Source organism: Narcine bancroftii, chromosome 6, assembly GCF_036971445.1.
Source record: "Narcine bancroftii isolate sNarBan1 chromosome 6, sNarBan1.hap1, whole genome shotgun sequence".
Lineage (NCBI taxonomy): Eukaryota > Metazoa > Chordata > Chondrichthyes > Torpediniformes > Narcinidae > Narcine > Narcine bancroftii.
In genome coordinates, this window is record NC_091474.1 from 73,936,274 (window position 1) to 73,958,300 (window position 22,027).

At 44.1% G+C, this 22,027-nt stretch overlaps 1 protein-coding gene across 3 annotated transcripts in view; it reads right to left on the reverse strand.

Moving 5' to 3' along the window:
- camk2g2 (calcium/calmodulin-dependent protein kinase (CaM kinase) II gamma 2) overlaps positions 1 to 22,027 on the reverse strand; it is a 340,104-nt gene that overhangs the window by 125,051 nt on the left and 193,026 nt on the right. For all 3 annotated transcript variants that reach the window (XM_069885378.1, XM_069885379.1, XM_069885380.1), the window contains exon 4: positions 14,305 to 14,359. In XM_069885378.1, coding sequence (XP_069741479.1) covers positions 14,305 to 14,359 — 55 coding nt within the window. The remainder of the gene's footprint in view (positions 1 to 14,304; positions 14,360 to 22,027) is intronic.

Genomic DNA, 22,027 nt, shown 5'->3' on the forward strand with positions numbered 1-22,027 from the left:
TTCTCTACTCATAAGTCCTTTTTTGTCCTCAGTTTCCAAGGTGACTTCATTACTGATTTTTTTCATCAAATTGCTTGTCCCATCTGTGAATTATTTAAATTTTTTAAAACACTAAAACAACTTCTTATTTTTTTAATTGGAGGTCAGAGAAAGTATCATTAAGCAGGTTATCACCAATAAATACCCAAAATAAACCGTCAATCCATCACCTTATTATCAGTCTATTCTAAAATAATTGAATTCGCAATCTTAAAATTACGCATCAGTTATTAACATATGAATTATTAATGTCAGAGCATCTGATTAGAAAAATCATCCTTCTATCAAAAATATTCTCACCAACCTTATTGAGTCAGTCTATCATGCATTTAATGAGGAATGGGTAATATTTCAAGCTCTATTTGTTTTAAATTGACTCAATATATCATAATATTCTGAAATTTTATCATTTGTTCAATATATGTGCAGTTCTATTCCTACAAGCATAAAAATGGGAGATATTTCGATAGCCCGCTTTAAATATTTAGCTTTAATCTCCAGGAGGTGACAGGGAAATATGGAATGCCTCAATGAGGTCACACTCTTTACTCTGGGTCAAGAGACTAGGGGTTCACATCGAAGGACTTCAGCACAAAAATTCAGGCTGATTATTCAGTGAGGTGTTAAACCAAGGTCACACAGAGGTAGACATTCTGTACAAAGTGAAGGTAGGAAAGTTTAGGGGAAACAGCAGGGTCTTTTTCTTTTACACAGAGAGCTGTGGGTGCTTGGAATGCCTTGCCCAAGGGTGGTGATGGAGGCTGGAACAACAGGGGGATTTTAGAGATTCTTAGACAGGCACATGGATGAAAGAAAATAGAGGTAGGGAGGGTTTTGGTTTCTTTTTGGTAGATTTATATAGGTTGGCTTAACATAGAGGGCTGAAGGGCCTGTACTGTGCTGTAATGCTCTATAAAGATCACATATTGTCATTATTGACAAAAACCTGTTCCTGGCCGATGTCCTGCTCTTCCTCCACGGATTCCTGTCCGATGTCCTGCTCTTCCTCCACGGGTTCCTGTCCGATGCCCTGCTCTTCCTCCACCAATTCCTGGCCGATGCCCTGCTCTTCCTCCACCGGTTCCTGTCCAATGCCCTGCTCTTCCTCCACCGGTTCCTGTCCGATGCCCTGCTCTTCTTCCTCGGGTTCCTGTCTGATGCCCTGCTCTTCCTCCACGAATTCCTGTCCGATGCCCTGCTCTTCCTCCATGGGTTCCTGTCCGATGCCCTGCTCTTCTTCCACTGGTTCCATGTGACCATCAGGCCTCCCTTCTCCAGTTGTGCTCATCATAGAACATTAGAGCACAGAAAACAGGCCCTTCTATTCTATTATTTTGCCTAGTCCCACTGACCTACACCCAGTTCATATCCCTCCATACCCCTCCCATCCTTGTATCTGTCAAATCTTTCTCAAATGTTCAAATTGAGCCCACATTCACCACTTCTCCCTCCTTAATTGTACCAGACAGCAGAATCTGCAGCCCTTTGCTGTCTCTACTCACCATTTTCCATCGGGGAAGAGGGGATGGCCTAGGAGGTGGGGATCCTTGAGGATAGAGGCTGCTTTGTTAAGATATTGCCTCTTGTAGATGTCCTTGATGGAGTGAAGTCTGGTGCCCGTGATGTTACAGGTTGAGTTAACGACCCTCTAGAGTTTATTCATGTCCTGAGAGTTGGCGCCTCCATCCCAGACAGTTTTGCATCCAGCCAGACTACTCTCCATGATACACCTGTAGAAGTTTACGAGAGTCTTCGGTGACATACTGAATCTTCTCAGACACCTCACAAAGTATAGCCGCTGGCGGGCCTTCTTTGTGATCGCATCGACATTGAGGGTCCAGAACAGATCCTCGGAGATGTTGACACCCAGGAATTTGAAGTTCTTGCGCTCTCTACTACCAAGCCTTCAATGAGGACTGGATCGTGTTTCCCCGACTTCCTCCTGAAGTTTTAATAGACTTAAAAAGACCATAAGACATATGAGCAGAATAGGCTATTCAGCCCATCGAGTCTGCCCTGCTATTTAATCATTAACTGATCCATTTCCCCACTCGGCCCCACTGCCCGGCCTTCTCCCTATAACCTTTGATGTCTTGGCCAATCAAGAACCTATCAATCTCTGCCTTAAATACATCCAATGACCTGGCCTCCACAACCGCCTGTGGCAACAAATTCCATAGATTCACCACCCTTGGCTGAAGAAATTCCCCCGCATCTCTGTTCTAAGTGAACACCTTCCATTCAGAAGTTGTGCCCTCTTGTCATGGACTCTCCCCCCATGGGAAACAACCTTCTACAACTACGCTGTCCACATCTTTCAACATTTGAAACAATTCAATGTGATTCTTTCTTCATTCTACTAAATTCCAACAAGTACAGGCCAAGAACTGTCAAATGCTCCTCATATAATAACCCTTTCCTTCCCAGAATTTTTCTAGTGAATTTCCTCTGAACCCTCTCCAATTGTCAGCACATCCTTTCTTAAATGAGACCAAAACTGCTCACAATCTTCCAAGTGAGGTCTCCCCAGTGCTGCATAAAGCCTCAACATCACATCCCTGCTCTTATATTCTTTTTTTTTTCTTTGGCTTGGCTTCGCGGACGAAGATTTATGGAGGGGGTAAAAAGTCCACGTCAGCTGCAGGCTCGTTTGTGGCTGACAAGTCCGATGTGGGACAGGCAGACACGGTTGCAGCGGTTGCAAGGGGAAATTGGTTGGTTGGGGTTGGGTGTTGGGTTTTTCCTCCTTTGCCTTTTGTCAGTGAGGTGGGCTCTGCGGTCTTCTTCAAAGGAGGTTGCTGCCCGCCAAACTGTGAGGCGCCAAGATGCACGGTTTGAGGCGTTATCAGCCCACTGGCGGTGGTCAATGTGGCAGGCACCAAGAGATTTCTTTAGGCAGTCCTTGTACCTTTTCTTTGGTGCACCTCTGTCACGGTGGCCAGTGGAGAGCTCGCCATATAACACGATCTTGGGAAGGCGATGGTCCTCCATTCTGGAGACGTGACCCATCCAGCGCAGCTGGATCTTCAGCAGCGTGGACTCGATGCTGTCGACCTCTGCCATCTCGAGTACTTTGACGTTAGGGATGAAAGCGCTCCAAGACACAAGAGAAACTTGTCCGTGAACTACTCTTTGCAGACGATGCCGCTTTAGTTGCCCATTCAGAGCCAGCTCTTCAGCGCTTGACGTCCTGCTTTGCGGAAACTGCCAAAATGTTTGGCCTGGAAGTCAGCCTGAAGAAAACTGAGGTCCTCCATCAGCCAGCTCCCCACCATGACTACCAGCCCCCCCACATCTCCATCGGGCACACAAAACTCAAAACGGTCAACCAGTTTACCTATCTCGGCTGCACCATTTCATCAGATGCAAGGATCGACAATGAGATAGACAACAGACTCGCCAAGGCAAATAGCGCCTTTGGAAGACTACACAAAAGAGTCTGGAAAAACAACCAACTGAAAAACCTCACAAAGATAAGCGTATACAGAGCCGTTGTCATACCCACACTCCTGTTCGGCTCCGAATCATGGGTCCTCTACCGGCACCACCTACGGCTCCTAGAACGCTTCCACCAGCGTTGTCTCCGCTCCATCCTCAACATCTTATATTCTATTCCTCAAAAAAATACCATATATTTCAGTGCATAAATCAAGTCATGAAACCCTAAAAAAAATTCTCAAGGGTGGGGTGGGGGGGTGGGGAAGAGGTTGACTTATACACCGGATATGCTTTTGAGACCTTAAATTCACCAAAAAAAATAGATTGACATCAATTTGGTATATAAGTTGATGATGGAAGCACGTCCCCACCACCGGCGCCACACTCCCTGACACGTCCCCACCGCTGGGTTCCGCCATAACTGCTCCTACCCTGAGGTCGCCATTGTTGCTCCTGCCTGGTAGGCCGAGATTCCTGCTCCCATGGGAACATAATGTCGGTGCTCCAGATCCGTGGGCCATCACCGTTGCTGTCTGGTAGGCTGAGGTTTTTTTTTTACTTTCTTAATTTACGGTTCTGTTACAGCCTGAAAAATGGAGGTCGACGTATATGCTAGATATACCATAAAACCATTAAAATTAGGTCGAAAAATGGAGGCCAAATTATACACCAAACTTGTACACCAAAATATACAGTAAAGGTCAGCACTCCAATTATCCCTGCAGTGCAGTATGTATCTAAGATCTATTTAATTTGATCCAACTAACTTGGTTCCCATGCGCACAAGACGCAAGTCTTTCCAATTAAATCAAGGCACTTTAGAGCCACGAAACAAAATTCTATCAGAAAACTCCCAACTGTACACAGGTTTTAGATGCACAGACATGAAGTTCTGGAGATACTGTGCTCTCAACACCAGGACTAGCTAACATTATTTGTTGATCTGGGTCAAAGGTGGAAAAGTATGTAATGCCATTTAGCCTTGAATGAGAATCATAATCAAAACTATTTATGGCTCCCACATCTTCATGTGTTCAATTCAGTAATATCAGCTTTTGACCTTTCTCAATTAGTAATTTGTACTGCACAGAGCAGATAGTTTAGAAATGCAGACGCTGCTATTTAATATGATAAATCATCTCCAGGTTTTGACATAACTGGAACATTATCCAAAGAACTGACATTTGTGGCATCTTCATTCATCACAACATTCTTAAAAAAACCAAAACCTTTCCGTTCGCTTTGAGACCTGTGTAAGCACAATTCACAATTACCAGGTGTATGCAGAAACCATACACGTATTAATTTCCCGATAACAGGTCAGACAATATTTGTAGCTTTGTCTGAGAAACAATATTGGGCAACTAAATATTTAGGATTTTGCTTGAATTATCCATGCATTTTTAAATCAATGTTTAATTGCCCAAAAAGGCTTTCTTGTTCCCTCTTTTAAAAACTGGAATAGTCATGGTTCCAGAGATTAATCCTGAGTATTCTTTCCAGAGCTGAGAGAGTCCTGCACAGGGTCAAGACTAAGAGATACAGGAGCATTAGATCCAGCCAATGCTGAGGAACAGCTTCTTTCCACGGGCAGTGAGAATGACCAAAGGAACTGCTCACACTGACCATCCAGAATTCTCGCATTCACGACACAATATTCAACATTTTATTTGTACAGATGAAATACTTGTCCTGCATATCTATTGCTTGTCTATATCTCTGGCTGCATCTCTGTGTGTTTTGTCCTGGAGAATGCTGTTTCACTGATTTGTACTTGTACAATCAGATGACAATAAACTTGACTTGAAGAGGAAAAGGGAGATACCAAGCAGGGAGATCTCCTTCTCACTTTTGTCTTGAGAAAGGGTCCCATCTTGAAACATTGACCATCCTTTTCCTTCCATGGACACTGCCTTACCAGCTTCTCATTTTAATATTTTTAGACCCATATACAGTAGCAGGCCCTTCTGGTCCTCGAGACCGTGCCGCCCAAATACACTCATGTGACCAAACCCCAGTATGTCTTTGAAACATAGGATGAAACCAGAGCACCCACAAAGATATGAGGAGAATGTACAGACAGCAGCAGAATCACTCCTGGGTTGCTGGCACTGTAACAGACCGCTATGCAAACCCAGAACCCCACATTGTTTACTGTTGTCCACAGGGGATTGCTGTTCACTTTTGCAATTTCCTTTAACTGTATCTAAATCCCAGAAGTACCTCATTGGCTGAAAAGTGTTTCAGCACATCCCAAGATTCTAAAAGGAACTACATGTCAGCGAGGGAATGGGACAGGGAATTGAAATGGGTGTAGAGGTAAGAATGCTCCACATAGAAGCACAGACAACTCAATGCTAAACACCAGGTTCCAGACAGGAGCTTTTGGCCCAATTTATCTCCAGATCATCATTTCAAAATCTGCACTAGAGATGTAAAGGTTTATTAATGGAATTGTCTTTCAAATTACTGACACTGCAGAATTCTTGTTAAAAATGAATTAAAATGTAAGAAATGATAATGATGAAAAATACACACTTAATTTCCTTAACACAGGAATAATTGTAACTCTCTCATGATAGCACAAATTGTTAACCTGCTGCCAAGTTGAAGAAATTATGCTACAAAATTAGTGTGCAACATTCCTCTGTTTATTAATTTAAATGTCATTTCTGAGATTATTGTTGGCACTTGAATTACTCATTCCACATGCCCTCGATTTGTGATTCGTGTCCAGCGCACACAATTAACTAATTTACTGTATTTCTATAGGAGCGTGCGGTTCTGGGGATGTGAGGCTTGGAAGGGAATCTGCTTCTGTTCAATCCACCCTATATATTTTTTTAATCAAGGGTATTTAACATTGGAACTGATTAGTTACCTGGTTGAGTCCAAAACCCAGTACTCTTTTCCTCGATGGGCGAGTGAGACTGCTGAACACTGAATGATCTGTTCATATTAACCCTCTGAGATGCGACAATTTTTAAACAATATTTATTTTTATATCTGTAATGCATATATATTATTTGTCTGAATGTTGGTTTTGTCTGGATATATGTTTCCTTGTTTTTGCACTGAGGACCAGAGAATGCTGTTTCAACGGGTTATATTTGCACAATCAAATGATAATAAACTTGCCTTGAAATGCTAAATTCTACATTGAATGAATCAGTGCTGGGAATGAATAACTATGCTGTTTCTCAGCGAGAATGCAGTTCACGTTGACCACTACACTGCAGCTGAGTTCCAGGAGTGATTCACTGGCTGCAAGCCATCCTTGAGAAATGTGGTGTGTTCGGCCACAAGACACCAGGGACACAGCTTTCGCCCTGTCAAGTTCCAGCAGGTACGGCCCCAGACATGATCCCTGTAGTGGGGCTGCGGTTTCAGGGCAGCAGGCGGCTGCTTGTAACTGGCACCAAGTAGCTATTCAACAATGAGGTAAATAGTGAGCACAAATCACTCACGGTCTTGCGAGAAAACCTTAGGTGACGTATTGTGAGAGCTGGAGGCTTTGATGGAATGAAGGAAGGATCCTACAAAGGTTGAGTTCAAGTTTATTTTCCACTAATTGTACAAGTATAACCCGACGAAACACCATTCTCTGTTCCTTGGTGCAAAAACATGAAATTCATATCCAGGCATGACAAATATACAGGCAAATAAATAAATATTGTTTAATAAATAGTAGAGTCTTGGATGGTTTGTATGAGCAGCTAATAACAGATCTTTCAATTTATGTGTGGAATGAGAATTACCCAGGAGCTGAAAAATTCCTCCACCCCTCTTCTTGAAATTGGGAACGGTATCAGTTACATTAATTTGAGAGGACAACAATGGTAATCTGAAGTACAGTGCAGCAGTCCATCCATTCTGCAGCCTCGTACATATGCTACAACCTCTGGTGTGGGGTTTGAACTCGCAACCTACCAATGCAAGGGGAAAATGTTGTCCAATGAGCTACAACCGAGGCCACGCATGCTTACTGAAGGAATGTGCATCTTTCACTTTTTTTCTTCATTCAACACAACCATTTGATCCTGAATGGTGTGTTAGCCCACAGGTACTTGGGGCCCCAGAGACCACCTCCCCATCGTTTTCCAAAAACAGACACAACTGAGACAGTTCGGGGAGGACTCCCGTGTTGAACGCGGCTTTCACTTTACAATCAAAGTGATGGGAAACATTGCAGGTAATCAGAAGCATTCCATTGACACCATATGCATGCAGAGCTGCATCTTGCTGACACCAGTGTGGATGGATGCCCTCCTATGAATCGCTGCGTGGTTACAAGTAGAGGTGGTGTGAAATCACAGAGCCCCAGGAGGCAATCTCAAATGCTCTGTCAACAACTCCTTCCATTTGCTCATTAGAGCAGAGCTGAAGCCTGTACAACACTGGTCTGCTGCTGTGCAGTTTTACACGGAGCTTTCAGCTACTTAAACAAGTGTCTCACCTGAAGGTGAACAAAGTCCAATGAAGCAATATTCACAGAGTCCTAGAGCCATACAACAGAGAAACAGGCTCCCAATCTGCCCATACCAAGCATGTTGCTTCCTGACCTGGTCCCATTTGGCTGCGCTTCCCTCAAATCCTCCCCTTATTATTAGACCATAAGACATAGGAGCAGAAATAGGCCATTCAGCCCATTGAGTTGCCCCACCATTCAATCATGAGCTGATCCATTTTCCCACTTAGCTCCACTGCTGGCCTTCTTCTGTTCCTGTCTAATCAAGAATCTCTGCCTTAAATACAACCTCCACAACTGCCTGTGGTAACAAATTTCAGATTCGCCACCCTCTGGCTGAAGAAATTCCTCCACATCTCTGTTCTAAGTGGACGTCCTTCAATCCTGAAGTTGTGTGCTTTTTTTTATTGAAAATTTTATTTATTAATCATGGTAAATCATACAATACAAAAAATACAACTGAAACAAAATACAAACATGATATTTTTGTAAATAATACCCCCTACAACCCCCCACCCCCTACGCTAATCCATCCCCCTCTAAACTACCCCCGAAAGAAGAAAGAAAAGAAAGAGAGGAGATCATATAACATAAAACTCTCAGTCAGTGATTTACACTGGTTCAGGGCAACACCAATGCGTGGAAAGAAGATTAATAATTCAGCCCCATATATTCCAAATATGGGCTCCAAGTTTTAACAAAAAAGAAATAATTATTACATAAATTATATGTTATCTTTTCCAAAGGAATACAAGATGTCATTTCCAATTGCCATCGCTGAATTAACTCCAAACTCAATTTCTTAAAATAATCCAACAAAAATACTAAAAGATCAAATGGAATTTTCAATTTAAAAATAGCTTCTAAAAGTTCCTTAAATCTATTCCAAAAAGGTTTCACCGTCTCACATAGCCAAGTAGGATGTAAAAAGGAACCAACTTCCTTATGAGATACAAACCAGAGGACATGGGTTAAGAGTGAAAGGAGAAAAGTTTAGGGGAAACATGAGAGGGAACTTCTTCATACAGGGATTGTGCAACAAGCTGCCAGCCGAGGTGGTGAATGAGGGCTCAAGTTTAACATTTAAGAAGAATTTGGATGGGTACATGGATAGGAGGGGTATGGAGGGCAAAGGACTGGGTGTAGGTCAGTGGGACTAGGCAGAAAAATGGCTTGGCACAGACTACAAGGGCTGAAGAGGCCTGTTTCTGTGCTGTAATGTTCTTTGGTTCTATGCTCCTATCATTGTGGGGCCTGACATCTGCCAAATGCTCTTCAGCAACTTGCCGAGGCTTCTTGACAGCTTGTCCCAGACCAGTACCACCAGAAGGGGAACACTACAACCTGAACATTCCCCTCAAACAGCATCATCTGTCGTGGAAACATGATGTAGGAATTTAAACATCTTGGAGTTTGGGTCACAGGTTGGCATCCCTCACTGTTAAGCGAGTAGTTGTATCCACATCCACAATTCAATTCATACTCCTGGTTGTACCCAACTCCCATCTTATGCACACTGAAAAAATATTTCATCCCAGGGTCTAAACCCAGAAACTCCCAGCAGTGTGAGAACACCTTCCCCACACAGACGGCAGCAGTAATTTACGATGTGGCTGACCAGCACCTCCCTGACATTAGTTAGTGGGGGCAATAAACATTACTCTTCCTTGCCATGCCCTCTTTTTGAGAAGGAACATGGGCAAGTTGAAAGATCCAGGACAGAGATGAGAAGAAATTTGTACATCTTCGGAATTCTCTACCCAAAAGCGTTATTCATGAGGCTATTTAAAATAGTGGTCAATACATCCAGGGATAGGAGTTTGGTGAGGGGGTAAAGATCAACTGTGAATGATGCACCAACAAACACCTCACATTCAATGTCACCAAAACCAAGGAGCTGATTGTTGACTTCAGGAAGGGAAAACCAGAGGGCATTGGGGGATCAGAGGTGGAGAGGGTGAGCAAATTTAAGTTTTTTGGAGTCACTGTCGCCGAGATCTTCCCTGGACCCAACACATTAATGGCATTGTGAAGAAAGCAAGTCAGTGCCTCTACTTCCTCAAGAGTTTGCGGATTTCTACAGATGTGTGATGGAAACTGCTGATCGGCTGCATCACGGACTGCTATGGGGACACCAATACCCCTGAGTGTAAATCTCTACAAAAGGTAGTGGACATAGCCCAGGACATCACAGATAAAACCCTCCCACCATCGAGAACATCAGGGAACACTGCCGTGGGAGAGCAGCAGCAATCATCAAGGATCCACACCACCCAGCACATGCTCTGATCTCATTGCTACCATTAAGAAAGAGGTCAAGGTGCCACAAAACTCAGGTTCAGGGACAGCTACTACCCCTCCACCATCAGAATCCTCAACAACAAACTCAGTCAGGAACTTATTTAAGCACTCATTTATTTTATCTCTGTATTGCACAGTCAGTTTGTTTACATTTCTTTATTTGTTTACATGTGTACATTTTCAGTTTTTTTTGCACCACCAGTAAGTGGTAATTCTGCCTCGCCCGCAGGATAAAGGAATCTCAGGGTTGTATGTGATGTCATGTATGTGCTCTGACAATAAATCTGATCTGCCTGAATGAGATGCTCCTGTTTGCATTTTTCATCTCCTCATGCCCTGGAATGTTAGTTCAGCTTATCTGTCTGACTCACTGAGTGAGAATTAAACCTGCAGAAGACTTGACTCACAGGAAAGAGATCTACGGATGAGGTTAAGCAGAGCTTGGCCCCTCCAGAAGGAAAATATCTCTTCAAACCACTAGTCAGATGCAAACAAAACAATTGAAAAAATCAGCATGGTTTAATCAGCCAGTTGTAATTGGCTTAAACTGATTTTTTTTTGTATTGAGATTGATCCGCACTAGTCTGTTAATAAAACATCGTCTGACTCACAGGTTAATGCTATCTTATCCCCAGCTCCCAGCAGTATGTTTTACACACACACACACACACACACACACACACACACACACACACACACACACACACACGCACACACACACACACACACACACACACACACATCACGAGGCACGGAATGAATCTCAGAACAAAAGTACACAATGGGAATGATATCTCCAAACACGTTTGGGGCATTTAGTCACAATTAGAACAGAGTACTCCTGCGTCCTCTAGAATTCACAGGGCTGGCTTATTTCTTCTAAGGTACAATGAATTCCCATTGTCTAGTTTTTATACTATGAAATGGCAGATTTACCACATTTGAACAACATTTTTTAAACAACAGATGTGAGGAAGCTTGGAATATTTTGTTTGTTTGACTATGATTTACTGTTATTTAATCCTAATCTCAATGCCCAAGAATGAAATGTCATATCCTTAGATGATGAGGGGCAGGGCGATTTGCACATATGGCCACAGAAAGGCAAATAGGAACCCCTGTTTATTTCTAAAAACAGATGCTAAACTGCAGTGCTACTCAGCATGAACTTGGACCTTTGGATAAATCTTTTGGTTAACAAGAAGCAACACATCTTTAATGGAAGGGACAAGGTACGAGGATGGGATGGCAGTGCAGCTGGCAAAGCAACCGAGGAGTGATCCCGAATGCATCTCCTGCCTGTGACCAGCTAGTTGTGGTTAGCCAGAATGGCAGAGTAGCACAGAGGGTGGAGCTGCTCTCCCCAGAGCTCTGGTGACCAGAGTTCAATCCTGACCTCTGATGTTGTCGTGTCGAGTTTGCACGTTCTGGTGCTTGTTTTCTCTGGGGGCTCCAGTTTCCTCCCACCATTCAAAATGTACCAAGCTTATAGGTTAATTAGACAGGACAGGCTCATGGATTGACAGGGCCCGTTACTGTGCTGTATGTCGAAATTTGATTCCAAAGATGGTGCAGATTGGTGGATGAATTGGCTACTTGTGAACTGTCTCTACTACAGCGGAATGATGGAACCTAGTTTGGAATGTGTAGAAAATAACTGGCAGGGAAAATGAAGGGGGGAATGGGATTACTCAATGGGCCAATGTAGCCTACTCCTGCATCTAAAACATAAATGGGAATTAAAGCATTTATGGCAATTAGTCCAACATGGATGAAAAGCGTTGTGTAAATTTTTCAAGTATGGTTCCTTGGCAGTTAACATCCTGAATGTGCAAGGAGCCCGCATGCGGACACTGGGCAATACCAAACACAGTCAAAAATCAAACAAGCAGGCCAAAGATAAAGATACATAACTAAAGTTTCGGGTTTGAGTCCTTCATCAATTATATTGTGCCAATATTGTTCTCTTCCCTTGGTGAAGGGTTCAAGCCTGAAACATTGGTTCTGTATCTTTATTTTTGCTCTATAAATGTTCTCGCACCAACCCTCTTTTCAATCTTCTTCAGCATGATGCTGAACCAAGCCATGAAAGACCCCAACAATGAAGACGCTGTTTACATCCGGTACCGCACGGATGGCAGTCTCTTCAATCTGAGGCGCCTGCAAGCTCACACCAAGACACAAGAGAAACTTGTCCGTGAACTACTCTTTGCAGATGATGCCGCTTTAGTTGCCCATTCAGAGCCAGCTCTTCAGCGCTTGACGTCCTGCTTTGCGGAAACTGCCAAAATGTTTGGCCTGGAAGTCAGCCTGAAGAAAACTGAGGTCCTCCATCAGCCAGCTCCCCACCATGACTACCAGCCCCCCCACATCTCCATCGGGCACACAAAACTCAAAACGGTCAACCAGTTTACCTATCTCGGCTGCACCATTTCATCAGATGCAAGGATCGACAATGAGATAGACAACAGACTTGCCAAGGCAAATAGCGCCTTTGGAAGACTACACAAAAGAGTCTGGAAAAACAACCAACTGAAAAACCTCACAAAGATAAGCGTATACAGAGCCGTTGTCATACCCACACTCCTGTTCGGCTCCGAATCATGGGTCCTCTACCGGCACCACCTACGGCTCCTAGAACGCTTCCACCAGCGTTGTCTCCGCTCCATCCTCAACATCCATTGGAGCGCTCACACCCCTAACGTCGAGGTACTCGAGATGGCAGAGGTCGACAGCATCGAGTCCACGCTGCTGAAGATCCAGCTGCGCTGGATGGGTCACGTCTCCAGAATGGAGGACCATCGCCTTCCCAAGATCGTATTATATGGCGAGCTCTCCACTGGCCACCGTGACAGAGGTGCACCAAAGAAAAGGTACAAGGACTGCCTAAAGAAATCTCTTGGTGCCTGCCACATTGACCACCGCCAGTGGGCTGATAACGCCTCAAACCGTGCATCTTGGCGCCTCACAGTTTGGCGGGCAGCAGCCTCCTTTGAAGAAGACCGCAGAGCCCACCTCACTGACAAAAGGCAAAGGAGGAAAAACCCAACACCCAACCCCAACCAACCAATTTTCCCTTGCAACCGCTGCAATCGTGTCTGCCTGTCCCGCATCGGACTGGTCAGCCACAAACGAGCCTGCAGCTGACGTGGACTTTTTACCCCCTCCATAAATCTTCGTCCGCGAAGCCAAGCCAAAGAAGGAAAGAAATAAAGGACACTGTTTGACCTGTTGAGTTTTTCCAGCGTTGTGTTTTTACTTCACTCACGATGAGAGCAGACTTTTGTGTTTTACCTCTTTAATAACAAACTCAGGCCAAGGGAGGGACTGGGCCAACTCTTTTTCAAACAGCGCCCATCAAATCTAACACATCTGATCCTTGAAAGTAGTTAGCTTTGGTTGCTTTTTATTTTCAGAAGGAATTTTGTATTTTAATGACTTGATTGGCAAAGAAAACTCTGCCGTCAAACTTCAGTTAATTAAAACACACATCTAGGGCACACTACAGAGTCAATGTTAAACTTATCCTCAAAATGCAGACCTCAAGCTCAAGGGAAAATAATGCTCCACATTAATTATGAGCTCTTTATCATTGCTCTGAGAATTAGAGTGGTCTGTCCCCAATTATCTCAAATTATATCAGAGAAACGTCAATTTCCTGAGTACAGAGTCAGCTCAGGGACTTCTCCAAGGCTTGTGTGCAGTTCTCTTGTTATTCCTGATGCTTTTGCCCTTCCACCATGACAACAATGGATGCAATATCCTCAACTGACCCACTAGAATTTTCTTTTTGAATTGCCTAAGTGGAGCTTTGAGGGCGAATTTGCCAGACGTGACATCGGGGTGAGGGGAGAGGGGGTGGTTGTGTCAGCAGAGACCTGTCAAATAGTTCTCTCTCATTGATGTGGTAAGCCATCACCAGCTGCCTCCAGTCCATCACCATCAAAGGGGTTTTGTTTTAATAATGAGGTGAAAGGTAGAGTTGGCTGATTCCTCAGTAACAAGAACAAAATTTGCGATAAATTACAGTTATTACTGGTGAACATATAATTACTTACAGGTCAAATATGAGGTAGTGAAATCCTTCTTCTGATATGCTGTCATGGAGACGCACTGAAAGAGAAAGTTGAGCATCAGGATCACCTTGTTTGATAATTGTATTTAATAGTAATAGAATGTCACAGAATCATTCTGTTTCAGAAAATGAAAAGAGGACCAGTTACAGAATATTTCCAGGTCAGTCTTACCAACCTATACAGCACAAGCTCTCCCTGGAATACATGACCACTGCAAATCGTCACAAACCTCCCACTGACCTCGGTTTGTGGAGTTGAAAGTCTCATGCTCGAATTATCCAGTGCCTTTTACCTCCTGTGGATGCTGTGTGACCTGCTTAAATTCTCCAGCATTTTTGTGTACTGCTTTGGATCTCGGCATCTGCAGAGATTATTTCTTGATTGCCTGACCTCCAGGTGCGCTTTCTTAAAAAAAAATGCGATGACCTTACAGCAGGGGTGGCCAAACTGCAGCCCCCCAGGACAAATGTGGCCTGTTGCCCATTTTTAAGTGGCCCAGTGTGAATTTTAAAAATAAAATGGAATATGGCCCATTAGAACATTGTCTCAAACAATAAATTGCACTGGATGTCCATTGCACTTCTTAGTTTCAACACTAGATGTTGCTGCCATTTTGAACAATCAACCATTGCAATGTTACTCATCGACAAAGATATTTATCTCAGTTAAAAAAACATTTATCCCAGTTGATTAAACATGGCAGAACCAAAAAGCCGGAAAATAGCAAGGGAGTGCCAAAGATTTCAGACAAGGTGGGAAAATGAATACTTTTTCATGGAAGTCAAGGGGAAGTGTGTTTGTTTGACTTGCAAGGAATCAGTTAACTTTAATTGCCTATGTTTAATACCTACAGATTTACATATTGCATCATAATCCTTAAGGTGGACACTTGGGCCAAGAACTGTATTCACTGAGAGTTGCGGAGGAGTGTTGGAGATGGCCATGTCTCTTCCTTCATCTTTTCTCCTGTTCTTATTTTGCACCCAGATTTTAATTTTACACGGCTTTTTGAATGAGAGTTTTATTGTATTCATTTAAATTAAATTTAAGAGCAGCAGATACAGAAATGCCGATTGTAATATGTAATGCCAACAGTTAAACTGTTCAGTAGTGTTGTATAGTTATTTTGATAGAAAATGGATTTTTGACGGTTTTCTGGTTTAAAAACATTGTTTTTTTTCTTGCAGTGTATCTGGTTGAAGATGGCCAGGATTAATATTGTTTGGCCCCTGGGTCCTTGTATTTTACTGTATGTGACCCACAACCAAAAATGTTTGACCACCCCTAACTTAATGAGACTTCACCACAGCTCCATTTGTGCAGGCTGCAAATCATACTATGTCACCAATATTTGGGTAACTTGGTTGTCAATCCACAGGACCATAAGAGAGACAGAGAGGATCCCTTCACTCCCCCCCCCCCCCACCACCCCCATGTCCAATCAACGTGATCTACCTGGATCGTTGTCTGAAGAGGGCATGCAAAATGATTGAGGGCCCCCTCCACTCTGGACACAGCATCTTTCAGCTGCTCCTGTCGGGGAAGAGATCCAGGAGGATCAGAGCCAGCACCACCAGGCTGAGGAACAGCTTCTTCCCTCGGGCAGTGAAAACACTGAACGACCAAAGGAACTGCTCACAAACCATCCAAGACTCTCATATTCATGAAACAATATTTATTTATTGATTTGTATATATGAATACTTGTCCTGCACGTGTATTGTTCACCAGTTATGTCTGGCTCTGTGTCTGTGCGTTTTGCACCGAGGACTGGAGAACGGTGTTTTGTCAGGTTATACTTGTGCAATCAGATGACAATAAACTTGACTTAGTTGTGGGAGCTTACTATAAGCAAACTGGATACAGTTACACCTGGATCATAACACCAACGGCATTTCATTGGACATGAAGAAGCTATATAAATAAAACTCCTTTTGTCTGAGAGTCACATCATGGTAGATCAAAAAAAGATGTAAACACACTTTTCAGTGGTTAGTAATATTTAGCTTGTGGTTGCGACAGAAACCAATGAATATTAAGTGAGCCAAACTGAAGATGGCCAATGAGTAAGTGGTTCCTAAAACTCACACACCTCAAAAGAGACATTTTCAAACACCACTTTTTCTCCTTCGACTAATAATTACAGATATTTCTCAGTGTTTCCAGCATTTCCCATCATGCAGATTTCAGAAAGAGAAGAAATTATTTCACAAATTCCAACAGTCTCCTCAGATCTATTCTGCAGATCAAAGGTGGCATTTGATGAAACTGCTTCCACACAGAGCCTCCCTGACAGAGAAAGTGAGTTCAAAGGATTACCTGCAACTCCAGGTCATTCATGTTTTATCAGGAACAGAATAAACCTGAAACTGCAAGTAAGCCAAGAACTTTGGAGATAGATTTCAGCAAGTGTTTGGTGTTCTGGCCACAGAAGCTAAGATCACTGTTCATCATCCCTAGCCCTTGGTTGACCCCAAGGCTACAGCTGCTCCTCCCAGGTCTGAAGCTGACACAGCCACCCAGTCTGGCCTTGTGGAGAGACAGGACGCTGAAGTGTGTAAGATGATGAGAGGTAGATCCAAAATCAGGAAGCATCAAAGGTTTAAGGAGAGAAAAGGTGTTTTAAAGAAGACATGAAGGGCAAGATGTTTACACAGAGAGTGGTTGATACCTGGAACTCACTGCCAGTGGAGGTGGTGGAATCAGATAGCTAGGGTATAAGGCAGAAGGTGAGAGGGGTGGAGAGAAAGGAGAGGTAGAGGGAAAACCCATCAGATCTGACCCTTCCCCAGCTTCTGTCCTTCTTTATATGAGTAACATCACCTCATCTATCGTATCTTGATAAAGGGTGCAGATCCAAAACATTGACTGAGCATTTCTACTCATGGATGTTGTCTGACCTGCTAAGTCCCTACAGAGATTCATTGTTTGCTCCAGTTTTCAGCATCTGCCCTTCTCTAAGAAGGGACTGGTCCTAATGTGGGCCAATGGGATGGGCTAAAAGGTTGACATGGGCACACGGTATACTCATCTGTGGACAAAGTAGCCATGAGTCCAAAGGGTAAGTGCATATTGAGATGGCTGACTCTGGCACCAAGCTTTCGGTCCAAAACAAAATGGCCCACCCTCAACCATGTCCTACTCTCAACTCTGCCACCTTCCACCATGTCCAACCTTTCACCATGTTCCACCCTCAACTCTTCCACCCTCCACTCTCTTCCATGTCCCACCCTCAACTCTCCCAATTTCCACCCTATACCCCCCTCCAATGTATCCCTCCCTAAATTCTCCCATCATGTCATATCCTCCCCCGTGTCCCATTCTCAAAAATGTCCTACCCTCAACCGTGTCCCACCCTCCACCATGTCCCATCCTCCACCATCCCATCCTCCACCATGTCCCACCCTCCACCGTGTCCCAACCTCCACCATGTCCCATCCTCCACCGTATCCCACCCTCCACCATGTCCCAACCTCCACCATGTCCCATTGTCCACCATGTCCCACCCTCCACCATGTCCCACCCTCCACCATGTCCCATCCTCCACCATGTCCCATCCTCCACCGTGTCCCACCCTCCACCGTGTCCCACCCTCCACCGTGTCCCATCCTCCACCATGTCCCATCCTCCACCATGTCCCACCCTCCACCATGTCCCATCTTCCACCATGTCCTATCCTCCACCATGTCCCACCCTCCACCATGTCCCACCCTCCACCATGTCCCACCCTCCACCATGTCCCATCCTCCACCATGTCCCATCCTCCACCATGTCCCATCCTCCACTGTGTCATAGAGCTTATGCTGACATAACACCTAAGACACACAATCACGTCACTGGCACTGCTCCAAATGCACTTCCCTCTAAGAGGAGGGAAAGTGGCTCTACTGACATGCTCACCCAGCATCTGTAATGGGGCAGCACCTCTGAGCGAGAGAGTCAGCCAGATTTTAGAATCGGGAGAAGAACTTGAATCTATGACATTTGGACTGAAGAGGTGGCAGTACTGGCAGAGGTTGGTCGAGGCTCATTAGGCCAGTCAAGACTGGGATGCAAATCCTCCACTCCATAATCCAGCAATGTCCAACCCTTCCAAGGAAGTTACATTATTAACCAAGGAACGTCAAAAGGCACACACAAGGATACAAGAATAGAATCAGAGTTATACAGGACGGAAAATGGCCTTGAGGCCCAACTTGTCCTTGCCAACCATCATGGTTATCTAAGATATTCTCATTTACTTGCATATCCTTCTAAATACAAGAACACGAGGAATAGGAGAAGGAATTTGGCTATTCAACAAGATCACCAACCTGCCTTTTCCCCATCACCCTCAATTCCCCCAACACCTTCAATTTCACTACTATGCAAAACATGAGTCTTAACCTTTGGAATGTGGCCATTTTTAACCTTTCACAATATACACTCTGGACTAAGTCATGGGTAAACTATATTACCAATACAAGCACGAACCAGCTCGTGGGTATAAAACCAGACCTGGAAAACAGGGAGCATATGCGCTTGTTGGAAGTCCTTGGAAACTGGGACATGGAATACAAAGGGTTAAATATTTAATGAGGCAGCCTCCACTGCTTCCTGCGCCGGAGATTCCACAGATTGCGCCTCACTTTTGATTCTATGCACCTGTGTAAATGCAAATCTGTGGAATGTAATGCAACAGACAGTTGTGGAGCCCAGGTCATTGGGTGAGTTAAAGCAGAGATTGATAGGTTCTTGATTAATAAGAAGGCTGGGCAGTGGGGCTGAGTGGGAAAATGGATCAGCTCGTGATTAAATGGTGGGGCAGACTCAATGGGCTGAATGGCCTATTTCTGCTCCAATGTCTTATGGCTTTATATCCATTAAATGGTGCAATTTTCCCTGCCTCTACCACTGCTCCTGGCAGGCTGTCCCATAGACCCACTACCTTCTGTGTGAAAGGCGGCTCTGCTCAGTTAGTGACATGGATTTCCCCTTGTGCAGGGAAAAGCTGTAAAGCCAGAGATGAGAGTGGGGATCACAGGGTTAACTCTTAGCTCTGGCATAGCATGGATGCTCGCCGTTACCACAGCAACAGGTGAACAGCTTCTTGCAACCAGTATCACACTGTTGTTCCTGGCTTCTAGCAAGTAATGGTCCAATGCTGGAGGTTGAGGGAACGTCTCTGGAGGGCAGAGATTTGCCCGTGTTTGGAGCCAGCACGCTCCTCCGCAGAGCACACCATCCCTGCAATCCGGATATCAATCAATATATCCCAATGACTGCAGTGCAAAGGCGAAGCAGTGCAAGAAAATCAAAAACAACTGCAAATTGGATTGAGCCGAAGCTTTCGCCTGCACCTCAAAATTTGCATAAAACTAGCGAGAATTTCAGAACCATATAGAGGACATGAAAGAGGAATGTCAGTATTTTCGCAAGATATAGGGGAAGAAGTCAGCCCATCGAGTCTGCCTCACCATTCTAAACATGAGCTGATCCATCCTCCCACTCAGCCCCACTCCTCAACTTTCTCCGCGTAACCCTTGATACCCTGACAGATCAAATATCTGTCAATCTCTGCCTTAAATACACCCAACGACCTCCCTTCCACAGCCGCCTGTGGCAACAAGTTCCACAGACTCACAAGCCTCTCAGTGAAGAAATTTCTTCGCATTTGTTTTAAATTGATGCCCTTTTTCCCTGAGGTTGTGCCCTCTTGCCCTAGACTCCCCTACTATTGGAAACATCCTTGCTACGTCTATTTCTGTCTGGGCCTTTCACCATTCGAAATGCCTCCATGAGGTCCCCCTCATCCTTCTGTACTCCAGTGAGAACAGCCCATAGGTTTCCTTCTAATCCTTTAACATTCTTTACTCAGCTAAATGAATGAATTTCCCCATTCTCCATTCCACCATGGCCATTTTTCACATCATGGTACTGCAGTAGGAAAATGAGAAAGACCATTCAACCCCTCCAATCTGTTCTGCCATTCAATGAGATCACGGATCCACAGAGACCATGACCAATATCCCTGAAAACCTCTGGTGTCCATAAGTCCATCTACATCAATTATAAAATTTACAAATGATGGCATTAATTAACAGTTCCATTTTCTAGCTGTCTCTGCATGCAGAAGTGTTACTGTTCTTCACTCCTGAAAGGCTTGGCTCTGTCCTCGAGACTTGGAGTTGACATCCCCAGGATCATCTAGATCCAGAGGAAGTCATCGCCATGTTCTAGTTGTGACAGACACCTCCCATTGAGGCCTCACCCAGCTAATCCAATTCCAGAGGACCAATGTATGCATTAGTAAAACCCAATCTCTGGCAACCTTCTGATGTTGACAAACCTTCTGATGCCGAAAAAACTTCTGAAGTTGGTGTTTCACAAGCTGAACCAACTCAAAGCTCCAGAATTTTTAGCAAAGAAATCTTCCCAGTGCTCATTAAATCAGAGATCTCTCTACTTTGGGAATCAAGGTGACAGCTTTCCAAAATAGGGAAGATAAAACAAAGGAAAAATAACAAGCAAATCAAGTGTGACCTCTTCCATATCACAGTCAGTGAAAAATTGAATTGCATTATTTTTGCCATGAGCACCAAGGTACAGTGAAAAGCTTTGCTTTGCAAGCTATCCATACAGGTCAATCCGTACTTAAAAGAAACCAAGTCAAAGGTTATGGGTGAAGGCAGAAGAATGAGTTGGAATGGAAAAATATATCAGGTGTTCATTTGAATGACGGAGTAGACTTGATGGGCTGAATGGATCCTAAGTTTTATGGCTAAAGTATAGGGTGTGGTGTTGCATAGACAGCGGAGGGTGTGATGCTATGAAGACAGTGTAGGGTGCGGTGTTACACAAACAGTGCAGGGTGCAGTGTTATGTGGACCAAGTGCAGGCAGAGAGAAAAATAGTACAGGGGCATTCTTGGTCCATTGTTTCCTTCCTGTTGGTGGGAAGAACAAGGAACATGGGAGTGTCGGAGTGTTGAAGCGGATATCGTCTCTGTTTTCACCCCAAACTCAACTGGAAGCAACTGAACAGAGCAGAAACAATTTGAAGCAAAGTCCCATCTGGCATACAAGGCAACATGCTGAACCCCGAGAGAGTGGTGCGGCACACCGGACATCACGCCACAATGGGCTGACCAACCAGTCAACGGCCACCTGCATCGTTCATGTGTCGATGAATTCAGTGCTACAGCACAAGAGTAAGGAATATGCTGGAGGCTTTCATTTTGCATCTTTTGTTCCATCTGTCCTAATCCGTGCTCTATCTATGTTTTTAAAATGGAAAGTCAGAAGACTAAAAGGGAATATTGGTTTTAGTTGCTGACGAGGAGGGACCTGCACGACGACTGCACTTCAAGAGGTCATTGATTTACAACTTCGAGAAAAGCTACAGTTTTAAATATTTGGTTCCGTCTTGACAGTAGAATAATTACTAGTGTTGCATAATATATTGTTGCAATTGTTGTTAAACAGTGTTGTAACAGACATTCCATGAACAAAGGTGTATTCTGCATTAAATAAGCCATTTCTGCATCCTATTCAATCCACAAGTACCAATTACCATGATCGGCACAACTGAAACAGCTCAAGGCCATTTGGTATACGACACTAGGAAGCCTGGCATTCTTTAAGGACTCCCATCAGTAACTCCCGTAAAAGGGTTTTCATGGTAGGGTGGTCCAAAGGGTTAAGGGATCCAAGGAGTTAAATAGTCTC